This window comes from Ovis aries, chromosome 7, assembly GCF_016772045.2.
Source record: "Ovis aries strain OAR_USU_Benz2616 breed Rambouillet chromosome 7, ARS-UI_Ramb_v3.0, whole genome shotgun sequence".
NCBI classification, from domain to species: domain Eukaryota; kingdom Metazoa; phylum Chordata; class Mammalia; order Artiodactyla; family Bovidae; genus Ovis; species Ovis aries.
In genome coordinates this window covers 27,173,625-27,193,080 of record NC_056060.1, presented here as the reverse complement: position 1 = coordinate 27,193,080, position 19,456 = coordinate 27,173,625, and the positions used below count along the sequence as shown (strand labels likewise).

Genomic DNA, 19,456 nt, shown 5'->3' with positions numbered 1-19,456 from the left:
GGTCTCAGACAGTGGGGTCTCAGATTCAGTTTCACGGACTGCATCCACTCCCCCTTCCTCTTCTTAGCCTTGGCCTCTGAAAAGCTCGCCAGTGTACCTCTCAAGGAGACAGGAAAACAAAGGGTCGTTTTGTCATCTGTGGAGGTTTGTGGCCTCTCTGTTGGAAGGACTCAGTTATAAGATTTGTTTGGAAAATTACGACAGAGGGAGTCAGACCCACATATATATAGGATGGGAGGAACACAACAGAGGGAGGTGGTGGGGATGTTGAAGCAGAGAAGAATGTTGAGAGATGGGACACTGGTAGGGGGTGGATAAACAGAGACAGGCCACACAGAGGAAGCTGAAAAGAGAGAGCTAGGGAGATATCAACACATCAACAAATAGGGTGCCTGCAAACATACAAACATTAAGAGGAAAACACCCACAGAGGTATCACAAAGACACATGGGGAAGACAGAAGACAAAGATGTAGATGGAGGAAGAGCCCCAGTGATGAAACCCCTTCCAGCTGATGCTTAACCTGTCTCAAGAACGTGTGGTAGTCTAAAAGAACTATGTTAATAATTATCTGTAAAAGTACTTCTACTTAAAAAGGAAGACCTGGCACACAGCCAGGGATCCCTTCCATTGATTTAAGAAATGGTTTGAAAATTGAATTAGAAATTCCTTCCCATTATGCTGTTTGTCAGCAAACTTCAATTTGAGGTTATCAGTACAGTGATTATCCCAGGTGCCCAACAGCCGTACCAGTCCCTGTGCCCAGTTCAGGGCAAGGAGGAGCTAGGACCTAGTGGACCCTCGTCAGGGTCCTGCTAGAGACCCACTGCCTAAGCCATGTCCATCTGTGGTTTCAGTGGAAACAGTCGCACAGCTGCCCCGGTCACCCTGCCAATAGAAGAGGTCCTGCAGACCTTACATGACCTGATTGCCTACTTCCAGCCCCCGGAGGAGGGGATGCAGCATGAAGGCAAGCAGAGCAAGCTCCGCTCACTCAAAAACAGACAGAATCTTTTCAAGGAGGAGGTAAGTCCAGAACATTAAAAAGTGAGACGCTCTTTTGTGTCCAGAGCTAAAAGTGCCCCGATGACTGCAGTTTAGAGTCTCCATGCAGTCTCTCTGTCTCCGTGCATGCATGTGCTCAAGAACGAGAAGAGCAAAGAGAGAAAGCTGGAAAGAAAAAGATTCACTGGAAGTTACCCTTTCCTGTCAGCACCTGGATCACATTAGCAGCAAACAATGTCATGCTTGTACTTTGGTACATTCAAACCAGATTAATTTAAAGCTTCAGTGTCACCTATGTATCCAAAATTCGTCTTTTGTAAAATCTCAGCTATGAGAGTATGGCATTAGCTGTGATTCCCAAATTTTGGAAGGTATCAGAATTACCTTAGAACTTTGTTGGAAAAATATGAATTCCCGGGTTCCACCACATCAGAAATGCCTGGGGAGCTGGTTTAAGAGATGCAAACGCTACTATGTCTCAAGGTGAACTTGAGCATCTGAGTCACTAGGGATGGGCATAGATATGGGGAAAATACTAACTTGGGGCTCAAGGAGTCCTGGCCCTAGCTCTGGCTTCATCCCTGGCTGTGTGTGATCTTAGATCACATGGCTTTTCTAAGCTTGGGCATGATGATTTGGCATTAGTTTTACGGCCATGGCCATATTCCTGCGGCCTTGCGTTCCTGTGGACAGGGCTTGTCCTTTGGGCGTTTCTGAAGTTGGCAGTGTGGGAAGCAGACCTGTCCCTACTGAGCCTTCTGAGGTGGGCAGGCTTTGGCTGGGGAAACATTCTGTGTGCCTTTATAGGCTGCTGGAACTACACTTAACATTTCCCTCCTGCTCTTGAAGAACAGCTGGGCACAGATGTTTTTACTGGGTGGCATAGTACCATAAATTAGATGGAAAGGTCGTTTTAGAAAATCCTCTTTGAGTCTTATTGTCTCTAAATTCCCTTTTTGGAGCAGATGAGGAGAGGCACACGTTTGCATCTTAAAGAAAAATAGATCCTATATCCAAGGGCTGTTTCTAGGTGAGTCAGAATCATTTCACACCAGACAAAGCAGGCTTCTGTGAGACTCATTCGTGTTCCCTCTTCCTCACTACGTCCTTGGTTTAAGTTAAACACGTGGGGTCAAGCCCGTCAGAGGAGACTGCTGACTCACTTCCAAAATGGAAGCTATTTAGGTCCCTGAGGCATAAAAATGTATATTTTGTTTTGGGGAGGAAAAAACAAAACCCAAATTGGCACTGTGAAGGTCTGTTTGCACATTAGTATCACCAGCTTTGAAAGGTGAATGATATGGGAGAGGAAAGAACAAAAAGGATCCTGAGGTCTTACGTACTTTTACTTTTTTCCCAACTCGCCTTCACAGGGAATGTTAGCCCTTGTGTTAAACTGCATTGATCGCTTAAATATCTACAATAGCATAGCACACTTCGCAGGCATCGCCAGGGAGGAGAGTGGGATGGCCTGGAAAGAAATTCTGAACCTCCTGTACAAATTGCTCGGTAAGTACATGCCCAGAGCTGTCTCCCTGGGCAGGTGGCTGTGGAGGTCTATAGGCATTTTTGTTGCAGGAAGGCGGAGCCCAAAAGGGGGCTCTTATCTAACATTCAGAAATGAGTGGTCTGGGGAGATATATATGCTGACAAAATGAGAGAATTTGTTGGGAAGGGGTACCTGGACGGAGAGAGGAGCGTTAGGGAACCTGGGAGGACTGTTCGGTCCTGTGGCCCACAGTCTAGGGTCTTATGGTGATGGGATTAGTTTCCAGGTTGTCTCTGGCTAATGACTGTCACTCAGGGTCCTCCCTGGTGGTGCATGCATTGCTCAGCCAAGATGGATTCTGGCAGGGAGGATTCTGGGAGGTCAGTAGGTCCTGCAGAGCCTCAAGGTCAACCCTCTTGTTGTTGTTCATTCACTATGTCATGTCTGACTCTTTGACTCTCATGGGTTACCACATGCCAGGCTTCCCTGTCCCTCACTATCTCCCAGAGTTAGCTCAAACTCATACCCATTGAATCAACGATGCCATCCAACCATAGCATCCTCTGTCACCCCCTTCTCCTCCTGCCTTCTTTCTTTCCCAGCATCAGGGTCTTTTCCAGTGAGTCTCTTCTTCACAGGTGGCCAAGGTATAGGAGCTTCAGCTTCAGCATCAGTCTTGCCAGTGAATATTCAGGGTTGATTTCCTTTGGGATTGGCTGGTTTGATCTTGTTATGGCTGGCCTGAGAAGCAGCATAGGAGATTAGACTGAATTCTGCCCTTTAATGACTGTGGAGGTACAAAGCAGAGGTCCCGAGGAAGAAAATCCTTATCCAAATGCCTCACAAATGTCTGTGAATACCACAGTCTTTGAAAACCAGCAGCATGGCGAGAAAGCCTCAGAGCCAATCAGTTCACATGGACTTATTCCAGAGTCCCGTCTTTAGTACTGGCCTCTGGAGGGAAGGTACTTGGTCTTATAGTGAAAATCTAGTGACAACGTATTCTCTGTCTACCTTTTCAGTATCATCTACCAATGGTCCTCAAAGATGAACAGGCCTCAGAATTAGCTGGAGGGCTGGTTAGAACACAGTTGCTGGGCCCATCCCTGGAGCTTCTGGTTCAGTAGACATAGGACAAGGCCACGAATTTGTGGTTTTTAACACCTTCTCAGGTGATACTGACATTCCTATCCGGGGATCACACTTTGCGAACCACTGTCATGTACTGATGCATTTTAGAGTTTCGTGTTTTGTTATTATTTGCCTATTAGTTTAACCAACCCTTTCAGTTGTACTCATTTGGATGCCTTCTTTTAGCACTGAAGAATAGCAAGTGTTTAGCTAGATTTAAGAAAATGTTAGAGGAAATTGAGATCTGAAGCCAGCAACCAAGCAGATATTGTTTTCTTGCTTATCACTATCTAAAGTAATTTTTTAAAATCTGTGTGTATTTTGTCTCTCTCCTCCATTTCACAAAGGCAGGGAACCTGTTGTGTTCCCACTGCCTTATTCCCAGCAAGTAGACAGATGCCTCATACACAGCGGAATCTCTGGAAATATTTGAATGAATGGTAGTTTGGTTTTTTTGTTTGTTTGTTTGTTTGTTTGTTTTGCTCTTCAAAATGTAGACACAGGAATGTATCAAAAGGCTTGGGAGGGGAAGGGAACTATTTCATTCTTTCTAACTGCTAAGCAGATGGAGTATTCAGCAGTATCCCAAGTTCCCATCACTGTGCCCTTTAACCTACATGATCAAACATGTTCTCATTCACAGCTGCTCTTATTCGTGGAAACAGAAACAACTGTGCTCAATTCTCCAATAACCTTGACTGGCTGATCAGCAAATTGGACAGACTAGAATCTTCCTCAGGTAGGATTTGACAGGAAACACAACTGGAGAAGGTGGGGGTTTTTTTGTTTGTTTCTGTTTATAAGAGAGAGAGTTTAATCTCTGGACAATTTTTTCCCCCACTGGATTACAAGCAATCCTCAGTAATTACTTCAACAAAAGAAACACAATCCTAAATCTTCCTAGTACTCTTAAAACTTTGCTGATCGACTTTAAGCCAGGCATCAAAACTCTTTCCTTTCCTGCTTCATTTTTCACTTTGTGCCCTCATCTCCTCTCCCTGAGCCCTTGAATCATTCCCCACCCAGTTTGAACATGGTCCTCTCAACTGTTTAGAAGCAGGACTGAAAGATGGCCAAGAACTTAGAGGAAATGATACGCCTCATACCCCTGAGTCACCCTCAACACCGTATCTAGAGCCCTTCTTGATGACTCACAGAGAACGTGGACCAAGAAAAGTGGTCATTGTTAGTAAATGACCATGCCATGAGGCCCTGCAGTTTGCTTCCTCAGAGATGAGAGAACGTGACAGGTGTGGGTCCCCCTCTGGCAAGCTGAAAGATTTCAGTGCTCTTTTCATCATTTAGAGATGACAGGAGCTTGAACAGACAAGCCAAGGGAAAGCTCCTCTAGGATTGTTCGCCTCCACATATGTCTTCTAGAAAGAAGTCTCTGTTTCCTCCAGAACCTCCTTCCAGGGCCAGACCACATTTTAGGGTAATTTATGAAAACCTTGGGGGAAAAAAGAGAATCAAGAGGACTCTTCTCAACAAAACCTATAAGGATATTAGCCAACAACTTTCTGTGCATTTCCACCCCAGTGTTAGATGCAGGTACCAGGCTATAAGGGCCACCTGATTGTTTTTCTTACACCTTTGCTTAATACAGAAAACCATCCAGTGTGCCCAGAAAAGGGGACAAAGCCCAGTAATCTTTATTTAGTGAGGTTACAGTTTACTCATATACCATACCAGTGCATCTAAAAAAAAATTCTGGAGTGATTCCTAGAAAAATTCTTTTTCAAGGAACGTTCAAAGCATTTTCTAAATTGTTTGAATGACCTTTAGGATTTGTAGTAAACTAGGTATCCCTTTTTCTGTTTTTAAATTAAGTATTGCTTGGTTTTATTGGGTTAAAAATTCTGTTCTAAAGCTGCTTCTCTATATTTTGACCCAAACGGATCATGTCTTTGTCCAAGAAGAGGGAGGAGGGGTTAGTAATAAATAAACTCACCTCTAAATTAGAGTCTTGCCCCAGGGGCTCCTGAAGTCTATCCGAGATGGCCTCATCTTCCTTCTGGCTGGAAGTATTTAATAGATCCAAAGAATGATGGCATTCTGTCCCCTTAGGAGGATCATTTCTCTCTCAGGTTTCTAGTTATAATTAGCTCTGCCAGTTATTTAATGTCCAAATGATTTTTGTGGCATACATGCAGGTATCTTGGAAGTTTTGCACTGCATCCTCATTGAAAGCCCAGAAGCCTTAAACCTGATAGCAGAGGGCCACATCAAGTCCATCATATCCCTGTTGGATAAGCACGGACGGAATCACAAGGTAAGTATGGAAGGAATCCTGGACAGGGATTGACTTTACCTGCCTTTTCCTTCCCTGCTGCTTAGTAACAGTTGTGTGTTATGGAGAGAGTATTGACTACTCTCTTTCTTGGCTTTGATTTTTTAAAAACAAATTAGAAAAAAAAAAAAAACCTCTGGAAACTAAGGTCCTGAAAGAGAGAGAGTGATGACTACTCTCTTTCTTAGCTTTGATTTTAAAATAAATTTTTTAAAAAATCTCTGGAAACGGAGGTCCTCAAAGACCTTTCTTTCTTAGGAGCACACTCTGAGCCAGTCACACAGGGCCTTGGGTGGTCCCCTCAGTTTCCACCAGCTTCCCAAGCCTGGTTCATCATTACCCCCTTAACACCCAGCTGGTTTGTGAGGCATTCAGCTCTATACAGGGTCAGCTGCAGGAACTGATCCCACCCTCGAGTCTAGGAGCTTAGAAATGAAACAGTTAGTGCCAACTTTATAAAGAAGCTACATAGTAATCAGATTTAGGATAATGTAGAAAGTCTTGGTAACATGGCATGTTCTTAAATGAAATCAGACTTGCCATGAGTCAAAGCAGGTGGAAAAAACTGGGCTTTTCATGAACAAGCCAGAGGGAGCAAGCGGTGGGGCTCTTCCCTAAGAGGAAACAGTTGCATGACCTTGAGCCCCCCTCATTTCAGCTGTAAAATGAAGATAACACCACCTCACTTACGAAGGCAGAATTCTGGGTCAAGTTTTTTTTTTTTAAAGGTCTCTTAAAGTTCTAATTTCTCTATGTGTATGGAATTATATTTCTAAGACACCATGATCTCTGGGGATTAGTGTTTGCTCAGTCATGTCCGACTCTTTCTGACCCTATAGACCATACCCCTCCAGGCTCCTCTGTCCATGGAATTTTCCAGGCAAGAATACTGGAGTGGGTTGCCATTTCCATCTCCAGGGGATCTTCCCAACCCAGGGATCAAACCTGGGTCTCCCACATTGCAGGCAAATTCTAAACCATCTGAGCTACCAGGGAAGCATGATCTCAGGAAAGTCTATTAAAAATATGTCTTATCCTGACCCATTGATATCTGCCCAGTACATGGAAGGGGATATCTTACCAACTCATTAGTGAGCAGGCAGGTACTACAAGGCTGAAGAGGAGCACTTCAAGATCAGGTGGCATATTTGGATGTGAGGGACAGCAGCTGGGCTCAGGCAGAGTGGAGAGAACCCAGCTTGGTCACTGGCCCTCTCTGCTCACCCTCAGCTGGGGGCACTGCACATCCGAGACACGTCTTGGAGTGGGGGGTCCAGGAGAACAAGCCTCTGCAGCACTGCTCAGATGATATGTATCATCCTTAGGAAACAAACAAGCCACGGGCCTTAGCATCTATGAAATTGCTTGGCGAAAAACAAAAGAAATATGTGGGGTTGGTAATTGCTTTCCCAAATGTGGTAAATCAAAAGCAGGCATGAGGCTCCTGCTTCAGCCCAGCTTCACTATGTCCGAACATGCCCCTTCCCATCTGCAAAGTGTAATAAGAGTAATTGATAAGCACCCGAGTAACCCATGGCCTGAGTCGGGAGCCATGGGCAGAAATCAAGAGGAGCTCGTAGAAAGCAAAGCTGCTCTCCTTTCACTGCTCCTGGGGCTGCTTTGTGATCACACTGCAGAACACACTTAGTAGGTAACGAACTTTGCGATGGCTTCTTTCAGCCGAAAGCTACAAGCCCTTACTGGATGGCCAGTCAGTAATGGCAGCTGATTACTGTTCTGACCACGGTATGAGTATTCCACGGTTGAGAATACTGAAACCTGTTGTTGTTGCTGTTCAGCCTCTTAGTTGTATCTGACTCTTTGTGACCCCGTGGACTGCAGCATGCCAGGCTTCCCTGTCCTTCACTATCTCCTGGCGTATGCTCAAACTCACATCCATTGAGGTGATGATGCTATCCAACCATCATATCCCGTCACCTCTTCTTCTCCTGCCTTCAATCTTTCCCAGCATCAGGGTCTTTTCTAATGAATTGACTCTTCGCATCAGGTGGCCAAAGTGTTGGAGCTTCAGCTTCAACACCAGTCCTTCTCATGAATATTCAGAGTTGGTTTCCTTTCGGACTAACTAGTTTGATCTCCTTGCTGTCTGAGGAACTCTCAGTGCCTAGGGACTGAGGCCTAGGGAGCTTTATTTCTCTGCTAGGAATCAATGCCTGACCTGATATGTTACCTGAGTATACTAGCATAGTACTCTTACAGCTTCCAGACTGAGAAGTTCTGGGCAATGATGTCAAAGCTGAGGCAATGTGATCGTGGTACAAAAATAATCTCTTCTAGGATGTCCCATTTTTTTGTTTTCTGGTGGATTTTTTGAATGGGGGCTGGCTTGTCATGAACTCAGTTCCCCCATTAAAGTTATTCATGTACATGACTTTTGTTTTCAAGGGAAACCTAGTCTTAGATCATTACCAGGGATGTTTGTGGTAGCTTGGCAAAGAATGTGCTGGGTGCAGACTAGACTTCCATGGCAGCATTGTATCTTAACTTGGAAAATGCCAAAGCAATGTTCTCCTATCCAGGCTGCTCTGTTTTCCATAGTTCCAGGTGTCCAGACATTTCTGACCTGTTCACTTAGGTTTCCGTGAAGATAGTAATTCAAAATACATAGAATTTTAGAGCCCAGGGCACCTCACAACGCCTCCAAAAACACATGATGATGATAATGATAGTGTACTTTTATTTTGCGTCTGACAAATACCAGGTGCTATGCTCAGTGTTCGCATGCATTTTCTTTCTTCCTTGTTATTATTCCATGAAGTATTGTTTCCACTTGAGGCAAAAACAAGGCCAGTGTATACGACACCTTAAAATATTAACTAAGGTTGCCAGACAAACCAGGACCAAAATTTAGGTCTCCATCACTAAGTTCAATGTTCTTTCCAGTGTTTCTCAAGCTGTAGTCTGGCATGTTCTATGAGACTATGTTTAATTTTGTGTTCCAGTTTTTTTTTTTTATTGTATAAATATAAAAGTCTTCACATAAAAAAATTCACAATCAGAAACCATTTTCGTGTAGTAAGTTAGTGTTTCTCAGACTGGAATTTGAGAGTTCCTGTGGGTCCATGAAGTTGGTCTTCAAGACCATGATATTTTTTGTTAAAGGTTTATAGATACGGTGGGTTTGAGAAACCCCTTACTGTACGGCGCCTCCTCCATTCATGTTTAGAAAGGAAAGGCATTCTTTGCTTCCTTTCTGAGCTGCCTCGGGCTCACCATTGTAGTAGCTATAATGTGATGGCTGTGACATTCTTTGTTTACTGATATGGCAAGTAGTAGTTTAGTTCTCAGCTCTATACTGGCTGTGAAAAGTGTTGCCAGTCATCTAAAGCATGATCAAATTTAGGTCCAAAAGTTAGAGAGAAAGCACAATCTTTGGAGTAAAAAGGACAGAAGTGGAGTGTGCTGCCCCAGTTTCTGAATGAACTCTACCCCATGACCTCACAAGTGACAAGGCTTACTCATCCTCAGCATCTCCTCACCTTCCACTTTTCCAGATCCCATCAAAATTCTGTTTGCCTTCAGACAGTTCAGATGCCACCCTCCCCATGGATCTTTTTCTGAATCCCAGCTGGATGTGATCTCCTCTCCTCCCCTGTGCACCGTGCACTTTGTTCCATGGTGTTTCCACTCTGCCTGTCCTTGCAGGTATATTATGTGTTTATTTCTCTCAGAGACCAAGTTTCCTTTACAGCAGGGACCTTGTGATCCCCATAGTGCCCAGCTCACATTATTACACACAGCAGGCGTCTAATTCATGTTTTTGAGGATGTGATTTAAAAAGGAATGGATGAGTAGAACCACCATCTCCTCTTGTCTCATCTTGAATGGATGGAAGCTCACAAATGCACCCAAATCTCATCTCATCCAACAGATGGCTGTTCATAGCATGAGACACACTTACTATGTTGGTGGCACCAATTTTATTGAGTAAAATGGAGAACTGTTGAGTATTCTGACAGTAACCTTCTAGTTTTTACATGAAGTAAGTATCTAATAATAAAGATGAAGTATGCCCTTCTCCCTGCAACCTAACATACTTCACACCTGCTCAATGTTATCACAGATGAATTTTTTTTTATATTCTTTGTTTCACACGGATTTGGAGCCACCTGTGAGAAAAAAATACATACAGTAAAATAGTCGCATCATTGGTCCTGAGAAAGTATAAATCAGAACTGAGATGTTAGCCCTAATAGGTAGGTGGGGTGGGCATGGCACAAAAGAGTACAAAGGCAAGGAAACCATTAACTCCCACAGATTTGCTGTAACAGCGCCACAAAATCACCTGAGTTCCCAGGCAGTCAAGGCAAGATAGAAGTGCTCCCAACCATTCAGTTCACACATCCACAGGGAGAACAGAATCTGTTCACCAGGGAGAAAGCACTCATTTATCAAGTATAGAATATGACATAAAATTCACCAAATTAAGTACCTTTTGTATTTTAAAAAATAAAGCTATTTTAATAGAAAGCTGAGGACAAAATGCAAGAGCCAAATGCTATTTCCATGGATGTGCAGTGCCTCTTTCTTAATTTTAAATCAGAATTCCCACATGAGCCTGTGTTTGGGGTGGTGACTAATAGAGATTAAATGCGCAAGGAAAGATCTTGGATGAAATGTGGTGTCAATGGTGAAAATGGTTTTACAATTAAGCAGCAGATGAATTTCACAGAGTGGGCCAGGGAAATTCTCAAGCTGGACCAGTGTCTAGATTCAGTTCAGTTCAGTTCAATCACTCAGTCATGTCGGACTCTTTGTGACCCCATGAATCACAGCACACCAGGCCTCCCTGTCCATCACCAACTACCGGAGTTCACTCAAACTCAAGTCCATCGAGTCAGTGATGCCATCCAGCCATCTCATCCTCTGTCATCCCCTTCTCCTCCTGCCCCCAATCTCTCCCAGCATCAGGGTCTTTTCCAATGAGTCAACTCTTCGCATGAGATGGTCAAAGAATTAGAGTTTCAGCTTTAGCATCAGTCCTTCCAGTGAACACCCAGGACTGATCTCCTTCACAATGGACTGGTTGGATCTCCTTGCAGTCCAAAGGACTCTCAAGAGTCTTCTCCAACACCACACTTCAAAAGCATCAATTCTTCGCTGCTCAGCCTTCTTCACAGTCCAACTCTCACATCCATACATGACCACTAGAAAAACCGTAGCCTTGGCTAGACCGACCTTTGTTGGCAAAGTAATATCTTTGCTTTTGAATATGCTATCTATTTCTTCCAAGGAGTAAGTGTCTTTTAATTACATGGCTGCAATCACCATCTGCAGTGACTTTGGAGCCCAGACAAATAAAGTCTGACACTGTTTCCACTGTTTCCCCATCTATTTCCCATGAAGTGATGGGACCAGATGCCATGATCTTCGTTTTCTGAATGTTGAGCTTTAGGCCAACTTTTTCACTCTCCTCTTTCACTTTCATCAAGAGGCTTTTTAGTTCCTCTTCACTTTCTGCCATAAGGTGGTGTCATCTGCATATCTGAGGTGATTGATATTTCTCCCAGCAATCTTGATTCCAGCTTGTGCTTCTTCCAGCCCAGCGTTTCTCATGATGTACTCTGCAGGGTGACAATATACAGCCTTGACATACTCCTTTTCCTATTTGGAACCAGTCTGTTGTTCCATGTCCAGTTCTAACTGTTGCTTCCTGACCTGCATACAGGTTTCTCAAGAGGCAGGTCAGGTGGTCTGGTATTCTCGAGATATCTTTCAGAATTTTCCACAGTTTATTGTGATCCACACAGTCAAAGGCTTTGGCATAGTCAATAAAGCAGAAATAGATGTTTTTCTGGAACTCTCTTGCTTTTTTGATGATCCAGCGGATGTTGGCAATTTGATCTCTGGTTCCTCTGCCTTTTCTAAAACCAGCTTGAACATCTGGAAGTTCACAGTTCACATATTACTGAAGCCTGGCTTGGAGAATTTTGAGCATTACTTTACTAGTGTGTGAGATGAGTGCAATTGTGCAGTAGTTTGAGCATTCTTTGGCATTGCCTTTCTTTGGGACTGGAATGAAAACTGACCTTTTCCAGTCCTGTGACCATTGTGTTTTCCAAATTTGCTGGCATATTGACTGCAGCACTTTCACAGCATCATCTTTCAGGATTTGAAATAGCTCAACTGGAATTCCATCACCTCCATTAGCTTTGTTCGTAATGATGCTTTCTAAGGTCCACTTGACTTCACATTCCAGGATGTCTGGTTCTAGGTGAGTGATCACACCATCGTGATTATCTGGGTTGTGGAGCTCTTTTTTGTAGAGTTCTTCAGTGTATTCTTGCCACCTCTGCTTCATATCTTCTGCTTCTGTTAGATTAGAGAAGCCTAATTCCAAGACAGATAACCCCAGATTCCCACAGTGAAGTCACTGTATCAGGCCGGCCAGTGGGAAGGCTCCATGCTGTGTGGTCATTCAGAGACACACTTTTCTTCCATCTAGCAGCCTCACTGTCCCCCAGGACAGGACTTCACAGATTTTATGTGTTTGTAAATCCCTTGGGAATTGTGTTAAACTGAAGGCTGTGATCTGATAAGTTTCTGGGGGTAAGTCTGAGCATCTGTATTTCTGGCAAGTTCCCACGTGATTCCAGTGCTACAGGATCTCACTTGGAGTAAGGAGACCCTTGGATCTCCACATCCCGCTGGAAAGGGAGAGTATAGGGGCCAGGCCTGAAAGCAGTGCACATCACATCCACCCACTTTCCACTGGCCGGAACTCAGTCACATGACTCCACAGCACTGCAAGTGTGTCTGGGAAGTGTAGCCTCTGTGCCTAGGACGAGAAGGAGGTAGAGTCTGGTGACCACTGGGAAGTACCTGCCACAGCCATCAAGCACCCCAGAGGTCACTGAGATGCTTCCTCTCCATCAGGAAGTACAGATGACCCCTAAGGACTGTGTCTGCATTTCCCCAGGGTGGACTGACCCATCTACATGCCCTTCACTTTCCAAGAAAAATTTATTGGGATATAGTTGATTTACAATGTTGTGTTAGTTTCAGTTGTACAGCAAAAGTGATTCCGTTATACATATATTGATTCCTTTTCAAATTCTTTTCTCACATGGTTTGTTACAGAATACTGAGTAGAGTTCCCTGTGCTATACAGTAGGTCCTTGTTGGTTGTCTGTTTTATATACAATACTGTACGTGTGTTAATCCCCAGTTTCAAATTTATCCTCCCCATACAACGTTTCTCCTTTGGTATTGATGTTTGTTTTTGAAATCTGAGTCTATTTCTCTTTTGTAAATAAGTTCATTTATATTATTTTAAAATTAGATTCCATGGATGAGTGATATCATATGATATTTGTCTTTCTCTGTCTGACTTAACTTCACTCAGTATGACAATCTCTGTCCATTGCAAATGTCAACGTCTCGTTCTTTTAGTGGCTGAGTAGTATTCCATTGTGGGTGCGTGCGCGTGTGTGTGCAAGCGTGCGTGTGTGCGTGCACGTCACATCTTCTTTATCCATTCATCTGTTGATGGACACCTAGGTTGCATCCACATCCTGGCTATTGTAAACAGCGCTGCAGTGAATGTTGGGGTACATGACCCCAAGAAACGCCTGGTAAAATAAAGCCTGAACGCTGTCAGCACATTCTTTGCAGCATCGTTTATTTGTAGGTGATGTACTATTCCATTAGGCTGTGTGCTTTTCAGAGGCTTTTTTTCTCCTCACTGATCCTATTGTATGTGGATTAAGCTCTACTTTCCTTCCGGCTGTGACAGTAAGGCTCCTACAGCCGTCACTTCAAGGCAAAACAGGTGAAAATGTGTGCTAGGCTGGATGATAAGTATTTAATTTCCTGGCCATCTATGGGCTCTTTTCTTAGAGGAACAAATTATCCTCTGGGTTTCCAGTGCCACGGTCATATGTTTCATGGAGTGGTAATAGTGAGAGTCCTCCATAAAACTGCCTTTGCAGTGCTTTTCTGCTTGTCCCATTAATGTGCTCTGTATTTATTTGGAATGGAGTTGACGTTCAGGGAGCCAGGTAGAAAACTGGTTTGTGAGAATTATGGATACAAACCCCATCAACAACATGAAGCCATCCAACCCCACTAAGCATGGAGTCTTCGGTGGCCACTGAAGACTGAACTGGGGCTGCCCCCTCCTTGTCAGCGTAGCCTGCCACGGTCCTGGCTGTTATTCATCCCCTGCCGTTTGCACACTCCTCCCCCTGGGGGAGAGAGGGAGGAGCAGTGCCTGGCCCTGCATGTTTGCTCTGCTACGCTGCTGCTGCTGCTAAGTCACTTCAGTCGTGTCCAACTCTGTGCGACCCCATAGATGGCCTCCTACCAGGCTCCTCTGTCCCTGGGATTCTCCAGGCAAGAACACTGGAGTGGGTTGCCATTTCCTTCTCCAATGCATGAAAGTGAAAAGTGAAAGTGAAGTCGCTCAGTCATGTCCGACTCTTTGCGACCCCATGGACTGCAGCCTACCAGGCTCCTCTGTCTATGGGATTTTCCAGGCAAGAGTACTGGAGTGGGGTGCCATTGCCTTCTCTGGCTCTGCCACGCCAGGAACATGAAATATGGATGAATGAGGATTCAGCGCAAGGAAACTGGGCAGGCAGGCCAGTGCTTGGGAGAGGTGGCCAGGGGCTGTTCCCACTTCCTGGCAGCTGGCATATGAGGTGGTTTAGGAACAGCTCGTGGTGGGTCTGATAGATTCAGGGTCTGCCTGGTTTGCTCGCTCTTATGGTTTATTCTCACTCTTCAGGGGAAAAAAAGCAGGTGAAACGTTTCTGAATAGGGATTTCTAGGAAGATAGGGCTATCTTAGTGAGCTTTCATGGTATCATAGGAGAAGACCAGCATTCGGAATCTGCCCTATTGTCCCCTCTATCCCACCCATGTAAGGATCCCAAGCCTGCCACAAGCAAGGGACCTTAGCCAGATGGAAATCTGAGTGTCTTTCAGGAAGCCCTGTGTGAGTGCCTGCTGACCTTGTGCAAAGTGCCCCCAAGGCCAGGCAGGAGCACGTGCTTCAGCTTGAGGTCCATGGGGGCCCTTCCAGCACCTACCCTGAGAGGAAGTTGTTGCCTCAGCTCACCCCAGTCCTGGACCTGGCTGGAAAAGAAACCTAGACAGGCTGTCTTCAGAGCTCAGACTCTTACCCACTTTAAGAGAACAGTGACCACAGGTGGTGTGCCTAGTTTGGAGGGATGGGTCATAAGACTAGGGCAGAGTAGCTAGAAAGGAACCCAACCTCATTTCCCCAAGGGGCAGCAGGCGCCTGGGCATCACTCACTCATGTCCGGTGAGGCAGGTGTGGCTTCCTTGACTCTGAACAGGTGCTCACACCTGTCACCTGGCCCTTACCTTGGTGAGGCGGGCTTCCTTCCTGTGCTGTGGTCATCAGGTCCTGCCCACTAGGCACCCCCCTCAGGTCCTAAGGTCGGCTGGGGTGTGTCCTGCTGCAGGTTCTGGATGTGCTGTGTTCCCTCTGTCTCTGCGATGGGGTCGCAGTGAGAGCCAACCAGAATCTCATCTGTGACAACTTGCTGCCCCGGAGAAACCTGCTCCTGCAGACACGGCTGATTAATGACGTAACAAGGTAAGGCCACCACCATCATTGCACATGCCCATCTTGTCCCCAGAAAGGAAAGGAAGAGTGCTGATCTCAACTCCAAAGCCACCTACCCATCATCTCCATTCTGATGTGACCACATAAGATAAGACCAGCAAATGTGCACATCTTTTAGGGCCTTGTACTTCAACCCCTTCAGCTGCATTTCTCAAACTTCTCCCCATGGAGTAAATATATCACCTGAGGACTCAAGAATTTGGCCTAAGGGAGTGATCTACCATGTTTTATTTTAAACATAAATGCATATCTTATACCTTCTTCATAACATATTGTATTCTGATGTACCAACATTTTTTTCTAAAACTCTTTTGATAGAGTGGATGTCCCATGTTGAGACCATGGTTTCTTTTATCCTCTGGCACTTGGCCATTTACCCCCAGGGCCATCTGTGAAGGCCAGAATGGTCTCATGAAGAACCCTGGGGGTCATGAACTCCCTGGACCTGGACTAGGGAGCAACTTCAGCAGCTCTCCACCTGGGCTCCCTCCCTACTCTGCAACAAGAGAAAATAATGTCCCCTCCAAAGTGCAGAGCAGGTTCAGGTCTGTAGACACCACACAGGCTTTCTTCTAGGTATCAGTATGGTTCTTCCCTTGCCCACCCAAAATGGACACGGTATTATCCCAGGACAGTGGACCTCTAAGAGTAGGATTCCAAGAAGAACAACTCCAAGTGGTTTGTCCCAAGCTTTTAACCATTTTTCTTCTGGATACACTAGAATCTCTATTCCTTAACAAGATTGCCTAATACTGATGTATCTGCCCCCCACCTTTTTTGTCATAGAGGTTGAATTTTTTTCAGCTTTATTGAGGTATAATTAATAAACAAAAGTGTAAGCCATGTAAAGTATACAATGTGATGATTCAACACATATAAACATTATGAAAGGATTCTCTCTCCCCTAGTTAATTAACACTTCCATCACTTCACACATTTACCATTTTTAAGTGAGAAGATGTGAATTTCGGTTTTATAATACAGTGTTATCAACTGTGTGTGCATGCATGCTCCGTCACTTCAGTCATGTCCCCATGTGACCCCATGAACTTTAGCCCACCAGTCTCCTCCATCCATGAGGATTCTCCAGGCAAGAATACTGGAGTAGGTTGCTGTGCCCTCTTCCAGGGGATCTTCCCAACCCAGGGGTTGAACCTGCATCTCCTGCATTGCAGGAGGATTCTTTACCCACTGAGCCACGAGGGGAAGCCCATTATCAACAAAGTCACCATGTTATATCCTCAGACTTTTCTCGTCTAATAAGTGAAAGTTTGTGCCCTTTTACCAACTTCTCGCTATCCCCCTGCCCCTACTCTCCAGAACTACTTTTCACTTCTCTCTTTCTAGGAGTCAGACTATTTTTTTCAGATTCCATGTGTAAGTGATACCATGCAGTATTTGTCTGGATTATTTCTAATGGTGACTTCTTAATGCTTTTAAGAGACCATTATTATTAATGCCGATGGGGAAAAGCTTAAACCAATTTACCAGAACCTGAATAAGTCATTTCTTACACTTACAGAAAGAGGCGTTTGCAATCATACAACTCTACATGATGTTTTCAGCATCTTTACTTATGGTTGGCACTCAATAAATGTGTGTAGCCTTGAATATTGGAAGATATATCTTTTATAGTTTATAATGGAATTAATGTTGTCCTGACATCTCCCACTAAGAACTTGATCAAGTGTTGGAGGCTTGAAGATTATTCTGCTTTAGAACAAGAGAAAAATCATGAAATTGCTCTTGCTCTCAGTTTAATTGGGCTTTCCTGGTGGCTCAGACCATAAAGAATCCACCTTCAATGCAAGAGATGTGAAGATTGTGAAGATGCCCTGGAGAAGGGAATGGCAACCCACTCCAATATTCTTGCCTGGAGAATCCCATGGACAGAGGATCCTGGTGGGCTATAGTCCACAGTGTCGCAAAGAGTCAGACATGACTGAGCGACTTCACTTTCACTTTGGGGTTTAATTGGGCCCATGCCTCCTATGGTCTGGTTCAGTTTGCTTTCCTATTTCTTAAGAGTCTGTAGGCGCCACCTGTCTCCTGTTTAATTTCAGTATTCGGCCAAACATCTTCCTGGGAGTTGCTGAAGGCTCAGCACAGTACAAGAAGTGGTACTTCGAGCTTATCATCGACCAGGTGGACCCCTTCCTCACAGCAGAGCCCACGCATCTGCGGGTGGGCTGGGCCTCTTCCTCTGGCTACGCTCCTTACCCCGGAGGTGGAGAAGGATGGGGAGGCAATGGTGTTGGTGATGACCTATACTCCTATGGCTTTGATGGACTTCACCTCTGGTCAGGTGAGCACCTTGCTGGAGCTTCGGCCCCTGATTGTTCAGATGGAAATGGTTACTTGTTGAAACGATGCAGACTCAAGTCTCAACGAAGGAGATGGTTAAGTAGGAAGCGCATCACATCTGAAATGAGACTGCCCTGCTGTTCTGTATGTATGATGTTATGGTTTGTTGGCTGTGCTGGGTCTTCGTTGCTGCATGGGGTTTTCTCCAGCTGTGTGACAAGTGGGGGCTACTCTCCTGGTGCACAGGCTTCTCACTGTGGTGGCTTGTCTTCTGCAGATCACAGGCTGTAGGGTGCATGTGCTTCCGCAGCTTAGTTGTGGCACTAAGGCTCAGTAGTTGCAGTTCCCAGGCTCTAGAGCACAGCCTCAGTAGTCGTGGCACACAGGCCAAGTTGCTCCCAGGCCTATGGGATCTTCCCGGACCAGCGAGCGTACCCATGTCTCCTGCACTGACATTTGGATTCTTTACCACTAGGCCACCAGAGAAGCCTGAGACTGTCCTCTTTTAAACCACGAGTCTGTACTTCAGTTACAGCATCTAGTACAGATCCCTTAACTTTTCTCAAGCTCAGTGTCTGCTTCTTTACAATCCTAATTGCATGGATTTGTCGAGGTTACCTGGGCAAACAGGAAAGGAGAAAAAGACTGAGCATTTATTGACTTTGCAGTAAGCTGCATATCTTTTGTACATTTTTTCTTTCATTTTATCCTTACAATGACCCCCTACAGTGGATAATATTGATCTCATACTACAGACATAGAAACTGAACACAAAGATGTTTAGTTAACTTATTCGCAGTCACACAGAGAAGGCTCCATATCTGACTACAAGCCTGTCATCTTGTGGTTGTAACATGTTGTGTTGTAATACACTTTATAAGGTGTCTGGATCTGTACCTGACACATGGTAGTTGCTAATCTCTTCAAAGATTTCAAAACTTCCCTTTTAGATATACATTTATGCTTTCCCCAGAAATGTCCACGGTGGTTGCCTGTGGAGGAGCGATTTGGCTTCTGAATGGGTGGAAATGTAAGACTAACCCTCATACTTTTATCCACAGCAGAGGCTCTACCCCTCCCCTCTCCTATCTACAGCTTGTCTTATCTGTATCTTTTGCAAAACTGGAACTGGGGATATTGTGTCCCTTATAGAAATTCTATGGTAAGCATTGTGCTGTGTGCCTCTTACATAAGGAACCAGGACATACAATCTTCCTTAAATCCAGTACCAGGGAAAAGTTTGTATGTACAAGGCAGACCTATGTATTTTCTTTTGTAACTGAGAACTACAAAATCCATCACATTTTCCTCCTTCCTTTAGCTTCCAGCTAAAACCAATAGCTCAGATCCTAGTGACATGTTTCTTACAGTTGATTTTTACTTTCAACTGATCAATATTTTTTAATCTTTGTGCTATTTGATATTCAGTATAAACATTTTTTACCTCTTAGGAATGATGCAAATGTGTTTGTTTATGTATGTATCTGGGATCATTTATAAGAAGGAATTGCCTGATTCTGTGTTTTGTGTATCCCAGGGGACAGTGTGTTGCACACGAAAGTGGGTACAAAATGGCAGGATGATAGAGTGAAGTGAATGTCTTGTTCTCTTATCCTCCCAGT

At 44.6% G+C, this 19,456-nt stretch overlaps 1 protein-coding gene across 1 annotated transcript in view; it reads left to right on the top strand.

The window, feature by feature from the left end:
- RYR3 (ryanodine receptor 3) overlaps window positions 1–19,456 on the top strand; it is a 576,153-nt gene that overhangs the window by 304,991 nt on the left and 251,706 nt on the right. Inside the window, exons 13-18 of the mRNA XM_060419037.1 lie at window positions 858–1,026; window positions 2,379–2,514; window positions 4,269–4,364; window positions 5,779–5,897; window positions 15,367–15,500; window positions 17,594–17,835. Coding sequence (XP_060275020.1) covers window positions 858–1,026; window positions 2,379–2,514; window positions 4,269–4,364; window positions 5,779–5,897; window positions 15,367–15,500; window positions 17,594–17,835 — 896 coding nt within the window. The remainder of the gene's footprint in view (window positions 1–857; window positions 1,027–2,378; window positions 2,515–4,268; window positions 4,365–5,778; window positions 5,898–15,366; window positions 15,501–17,593; window positions 17,836–19,456) is intronic.